Source organism: Sus scrofa, chromosome 6 (assembly GCF_054392235.1).
Source record: "Sus scrofa isolate SSC_HxYL_T2T_F1_AM1 chromosome 6, Sscrofa_HxYL_maternal_Yorkshire_Landrace_v2.0, whole genome shotgun sequence".
NCBI lineage: Eukaryota > Metazoa > Chordata > Mammalia > Artiodactyla > Suidae > Sus > Sus scrofa.
The window spans coordinates 5,126,533-5,133,448 of NC_139388.1; the positions used below are offsets into that span (position 1 = coordinate 5,126,533).

Genomic DNA, 6,916 nt, shown 5'->3' on the forward strand with positions numbered 1-6,916 from the left:
GGTCCGGTTCGTTTCCACTGAGCCATGACAACGGGAACTCCTCGTCTTGCAAATGATGTAGCCGGCCCTGCCCCCACCATGGAGCAGCTCCCTGGGCCTGAGCAGGGGCGGGGGCGGGGAGAGTAGGAGCCCCTGACCCAAAGTCAGAGAACCAATCTCACAATGATGACTCCTAAGGAAAACCACGACCACTTTCTTAACGAGGCATTGTGCAGAGCTGTAAAGCCACCTCTCATTTATTTTTTATTTATTTTTGCTTTTTGCTCATGCAGCATATGGAAGTTCCCAAGCTGAACTGGAGCTACAGATGCTGACCACAGCCACAGCCATGCAGGATCCGAGCCGCGTCTGCGACCGACACCACAGCTCACGGCAATGCCGGATCCTTAACCCCCTGAGGGAGGCCAGGGATCGAACCCTCATCCTCATGGATCTTAGTCAGGTTCCTTAACCGCTGAGCCACAAGGGGAACTCCAGGACCCTTTATCCTTAGTAACAAGGCTCATGACATTGGACGTGCCTCCCCTTATTCCAACCCTCGAGAGAACCAGCGAGACCTAGACGCCTTCTCATGAACAGAACCTGGGACCGGCTCACATGGCATCATCAGACACGTTCTCAAGAGCCCACATGTTTTAGCAGATCTTCCAGACTCTGAATATGTGTTTTATGTGTTTTAATCACTAGCCTAACATAATATATCATCTAGACCTTCCAGGGGCCAATTTACAACAAAGAGCAGTGATGTGACGCTAGTGCCACTTTTGCATCTGTGACAACAATCTCATGACACAGGGAAGGGACGCAAGTTTCTCAGTGGCTCAGAGAGGAGCTGGCGGGAGAACAGAGCCGTCGCATGGCATGTGCTAATGGTGTCAGCTCTAAATCGTCACACCTTCAGAGGATAATCACATTGCAGGCGAGGCTGCCCATGAACCGGGTTCTCGGCACAGAGCTCCGTGCCACCGCTGATGAGTCCCAAGTATGCTAATCAACACGACGCCTGGCACTCACCTTAGCTTCAAATGAACCAGCCGGTTCAACGGTTATCAAATGGCGGCCTCTCAAATGGGCATCCGTGGGCTGCTTGCTGGCAACTGGGCTTAAGTGTGAGGTTGCTTGTCCTAACCTAGCAAACCAATTCTTGATCTATTTAAATGCTCTTTTGCACGGACACATGTAAGGAGATAGTCTGCCTGAGTTTTATCAAAATCAACAATCCAAAGAGTCTAAATCAAGGCCGGAACTTAAGACAAAAACATTAACAGAAACACACAGCTATGGTGCAGGCCATGCCACGCGTGGTCTCATTTAAGGGATTCTTTCTACCACTCCGGTAGGCAGCCCCCGACCACCCTGCCTCACCTTATTCACATCCTCGTGAGAGCCAGCCAGGCCTAGACTCCTTCTAATGAACAGAACATGCCAGAAGTGATGAGACATCCCTTCCAAGACTGGGTTATTAAAAGGATCATTCATCCTTGGGGAAGCCAGCTGCTGAGCCATGAGGCCGCCCACGGAGTGGGGCTGCAGGGGGATTTTGCCTGAGAGGGAGCTTGCAAAGGGACCCCTTCCTGTCCACCCCAAGAGCCTTCAGATGAAACCACAGCCCTGGTGAGAGCTGGATGGCAGCCACATGAGAGACCTGTAGCCAGAAGCACCCACCCAGCCCACCCCCAACCCCTAGATCCACAAACCAAAGGAACCAGGAGATAACAGGTGTTGTCTCCAGCTGCCGCATTTGGGAGTGACCTGTGGGACAGAAATTGACAGCGAACACAACCAACTGACGTCACTGGCTGCGTTTTCACAAGACATCACCAGTCACACCGAAATGCAGCGGCTACATTTGTTCTTCATACTGTGATTAGAAGCTTAGTTCAATTTTAGAGGAGAGTTCTAAGCACAGGGCTACGTTTACTGCAAGTTTTAGGCTTATACTTAAGTCACATCTTGATATGCATAATTTCAGACAATATTGGAGCTGACATTTTTTCGGGGTGTCATATAGTGCTATATTTTGAGAAACACCAATGATACGTATGTGTATTTGTGTTTGTGTGTGTAAACATCAGAACTCCTGTTCTTGCAACCCAAGTGTGATCTCTTAAAAACGCACGTCTGATTGTGTCTGTGCTATTTACTGCATGCCTCACATCTGACACACATGTGAATTGATGAATGATGGTGATGCCACAACGTAAAACCTTTCAGCCATTCCCTGTTGCTCTACAGATGGAGCTCAGATTCTTTACAAGGCTCCACGCGGTCCCCTATTGCAGCCTCATCCTCTCCCACCAGCCCTGGCATCCTCATTCCCTTCTGCTCGGAACTCTCCAGCAACTCTGCCCTTCCCCCTCCTAGCATCTGCCGTTCCCATCAGTTGGAATCGCCTCTTCACTCAAGAGTCAGCTATCCTCTGTGGTTTGGGACCCAACTCTGCCCACCAGGACAGGGGGCCACAAGGGCGAGGGCTGTGTGCGTCTTTTTCTCCCATCCCTGGCAGGGAGCCCCATGAAGCCGGGCTGAAGGAATGTGTGCCCGTGACCCAGGAGTGCTGGAACCCAGACATCACCCTGCTGAGCTCCAGGAAGATGAATCAGTTCACTAGCCAGGAAGACAGCATGGGATGGAGCCATGCCAGTCTTTGCTAAGAGATGGGAGGCCTGAGGGTCAGAGGTAACTTTTCCAGACTTGGCACGTGTCATCCAGGAAGCAGGAATTTCTGGTCCAACGTTTTCCTCACCCAAAGTTCAGGTCATCAGAGAGAGCTTTTTTCCATTAATAAAAGGGGGTCTCCTCAATGCTTTTCTTTCCATTATACCAGAAATGCATCTTTGGAGCTATAAGAACTGTGCTGGAGTTTCGTTGTAAACTCAGTGGGTTAAGAATCTAACATAGTGTCTGTGAGGATGGGAGTTCAATTCCTGGCCTCGCTCGGTGGGTTAATGCTCCAGTGTGGCTGTGGCGCAGACCTGCAGCTACAGCTCTGATTCAACCCCTAGCCTGGGAACGTCCATATGCTGCAGGTGCTGCCGTAAAAAGATAGATAAAAAAGATAGGACGTTCCTTTATGGCTCAGTGTTAAGGAACCCGACTAGTATCCATGAGGATGCAGGTGTGATCCCCAGCCTCGCTCAGTGGGTTAAAGATCCAGCGTTGACATGAGGTGTGGTGAAGGTCATTGACGAGGCTCGGATCCTGAGTTGCTGTGGCTGTGGCATAGGCCTGTGGCTGCAGCTCCAGTTTGACCCCTAGCCTGGAATTTCCTTGGGTGCGGCCCTTAAAAAAAAAAACAAAAAAAAAAACCTGTGCTGATTCAGCCACAGGTGCTCTTGTCTGACCCCCTGCACCCCACCCCCCATCGCTCGGGTACTTTATTCTCTATCACACCTGAGACCATTGGATCTTACGCTAAACATCTGTTGGTTGCTCCGTAGACCGTCAGCCTCCGCGGGAAGGCTATTTTGTGCCCAGCTGTATCCTTACCACCTGTCGGACCTGAGAGTCCCAATAACCTCCACGATCACATGAACACAATCACCCAGCTCACCTGGGGTGGGGTGGGGAGGGGGCACGAGGCAGCAAATTCTCAACCATAGTCAGTATTATAACCTGGGGTGCCTCCGAAGTCCAGAGGCTGCCCCCAACATCGCATGAACAAGTGCCCTCAAAGGGCTGTGACTGTCGTGGAAATGATCCCGGTAAACGAACGGGGCTTCTCTTTCCAATTTTGTTGAGGAAAAAAAGAGCCCCAGGTGGTGGATGTCGGTGTGAGAGCTGAGCTGGCAGGAAAGACATCCCCTGGCCCAGCCGGACTCCTTCCTCATCTCACTCTGCATTTACCTTTATTGCAATTTCCTGGGTTTCACAGGTGCCTTTAGAGAGACGATATTTTCTCAGCTAAGTCATCACACCCCTTCAGGGTGCAGCTGAGAACAGCTCCGCCACGCCAGGTGGGTGAGCACCCCCGCCCCCACTGCCTACCTTCGAGGGTCCCTTTGGGAAGCTGGGGTGGGGGAGGGCTTGAAGCCCACTTTGTTTTTTCCGTTTTTTTTTTTTTCTCCTCTTTTTAGGGCCACATCCAAGGCATATGGAGATTCTCGGGCTAGGGGTCAAATCGGAGCTGCAGCTGCCAACCTACGCCACAGCTCACAGCAACGCTGGATCCTTAACCCACTGAGCGGGCCCAGGGATCGAACCCGAGTCCTCATGGATACTCGTGGGCTTCGTTACCGCTGAGCCACAGTGGGAACCTGTGAAGGCCACTCTGGTGCAGAGATCCAATTCACCATGCCATCTCTGTTCATGTGACACCAGCCCCATACCTGGCACACCTGGATACTCTGCAAGCCTGTGCATCCAGACCAAATGCGATAGGAACCAACCGCATCAGGAGTGTTGGCAAAATACTCAGCTGATGCAAAAATCACAAGATGGGAAAGAAATAGGAAGAGTTACAGAGAACAGACAAGTGTTGGCAAACGAACTTCAAATTCCTTTAACAGAACGCCTTACACAGCACCTAGGGAGAGAATTGGATTTCGGCCGGGTAGTGGAACTCTATATTCAATTCACGTTTCACACACACGTTGCTTCAGTAAAACAGATTATTTGAGAACTGCCGCTACTCGGCCCTGTGGTCTACCTTTCGAGCACCAGAATTCTCACATTCACGTCCATTTATCAAATACTCTTTTTTTTTTTTTTTTTTGTCTTTTTGGGCCGCTCCCGCGGCATATGGAGGTTCCCAGGCTAGGGGTCGAATTGGAGCTGTAGCCACCGGCCTACACCAGAGTCACAGCAACGTGGGATCTGAGCAGCGTCTGCAACCTACACCACAGCTCACCGCAACGCCGGATCCTTAACCCACTGAGCAAGGGCAGGGACCGAACCTGCAACCTCATGGTTCCTAGTCGGATTCGTTAACCACTGCGCCACGACGGGAACTCCCAAATACTCTTTTTTAAATGCACAAATATATTTAAGACTCATACAACCAACAGGTTCTGACTGTTGTCAAGTTTTCTCAGCTGATCTCGTGCATTAAAAAGTAAATGAAAGTTTCCCTTCAGGCCTCAAAAAGCCGGGGGACCACTGCAGGAATTGTATTTTTGAATGACTGATTCCAAAAAGCGCAGTGACCCAGAGACGCTTTTGCAGAAATTCACTGCTCTCTGCTCTTGTATGACACTGCGTTCTGCTTACAAGCGAAGGAGAAAATTGGAGCATCGCCCCTTGAACTTGTTCAGTCTCTGGGTTTTCTATGTGGAAGGGTTTGCAGGGACAGCTTTTGTCAGTTTCTCTATTAGTCAAAACTCCCCCTGGCCCTAGAATCCAGTTGGTTTATCCTGGAGGGTCCCCTGGAGGGGATAAAGTCAACAAACTAATCTGAGTGGTTTTTTCAAAACTGGGAAGCAAAACTGGGAGGCTCGGTCCCTCATCATTTCACCCTAAAACATCTGCACAGCAGTTTTTGTTTTGGTTTTTTACGTGGCTCTCTTTTTTCTCCCCCAGCGCAAGATGCTTTTAAAAAATGCAATGCAAATAGCAGCCCCGGTGGGAAGACCGGGGAATTTAAATTCTCTGGAGTCAGAGAAACCCGGGTTTAGTTCCTAACTGGGTCATTCGCTAGCTGTGTGCCACCTTAAGGGACCTTTTTAACGTGTCTCGGCCTCAGTTTCGCATCCGCAAAATGGGCTGATACGTGAGGGTTAACCGGTGAGCGAAGGGCCGGGAGCAGAGCTGTTTTAACCCTGCTCAGGGCTGGCGTTGCTATGAAGACGCCTTCTTCGCAGAGCTCAGGGCGGGCGGGCGAGCTGGGGGCGCGCAGCCCACAGCGCGCGCACGGAGTCTTGGGGTGGGACGGGGTGGGACGGGGTGGGGGTCACACCGCACACCCCGCGCCGGGTCGCCAGGACTCACCAAGGTGTCCAACTCGGCCCCCTCCAGCGGCTCGTACTGGTGACTCGCACGCGAGAAGGCGAATTTCTGCAGGAACTTGGAAAAGCGTCCTTTGACCATGGTGAGCGGCCGGAGGCCTCTTGCCCAGGCTCCCGTCCCGCCGGTGGCCGCGCCTCCCTGCGTCCCTCGGTCCCTGGCGTGGCCGAGGCTGGCTGCGCGCGCCCAAGCCTCCCGGGCCAGGCCCAGGTTACCAGGTAGCCGCCTACCTGCCCGCCGCAGGTGAGGCCCCGCCCCAGGGGCGGGGCTGCGCACCCGGGCGGTGCTCAGCACACCTGGCCCCGCCCCGCCCCGCCAGCCTGCCTGGAACTTTCCCGCCTTGGGCGGCCGCCCAGGAAAACCGGGGGCTGCAGGAGCGCCTGAGAGCTTGGGCTGTTTTCCAAACTTGCCAGGTCCTAAGAAGCATCTGGAGCGGGGGATGGGGTGGAGAGAGGCGGCAAACGCTTGTTTACAATGCAGATTTCCAGACCCCTCCCTCCCCTGAGTCACTGGGTCTGGAGGGGGCTGGGAAGCTGGACTTTATCAAGGAGGCAGGTCATCCTCCGGGGGAGCCACGTGTGGTCAGCTAAGGTACTGGGAGCACGGTGAACGGCGCTGACTCAGACCCTTACCGCAGCTGCGCGGCTCCGGACCAACCACGTGGCCTTTCTGAGCCGGGGATCCCAGTTTGCTATCGAAGGAGAAGGAAAACGAGGCCCTCACCTGAAGAGGGGCCCTGGGAGTGAGACCCAGGGGCAGGAGAGTTCAAGGACCCCACTGCTTTGGGGCTGCTTGCCTGGTCGGTGAGCGCTTTATCCTCACCTGCAGGAGATGGGCTGCCAGCGCTTGCGCATTGCGCGGCCTCAGGCAGGTGGTGTAAAGGGTTTACAGCCGGATAGCGCCTCCTTCCTAGAGGATTTGATGGCCCATGTTGTCTAGAAGAGCTCGTGGCAGAGCTCGGGGCAGGCTCGTGGAG

The 6,916-nt window shown here is 53.2% G+C and overlaps 1 protein-coding gene across 8 annotated transcripts in view; it reads right to left on the reverse strand.

Annotated features, from left to right (window-relative positions):
* ATP2C2 (ATPase secretory pathway Ca2+ transporting 2) overlaps positions 1-6,144 on the reverse strand; it is an 83,013-nt gene extending 76,869 nt beyond the window's left edge. For all 8 annotated transcript variants that reach the window (XR_014805329.1, XR_002344471.2, XR_014805327.1 and 5 more), the window contains exon 1: positions 5,926-6,144. Coding sequence is in view for 3 of the 8 variants with exons in the window: in XM_084959415.1 (XP_084815541.1) it covers positions 5,926-6,024 (99 nt within the window). In the remaining 5 variants the exon portion in view is untranslated. The remainder of the gene's footprint in view (positions 1-5,925) is intronic.
* Positions 6,145-6,916: the final 772 nt, after the last annotated feature.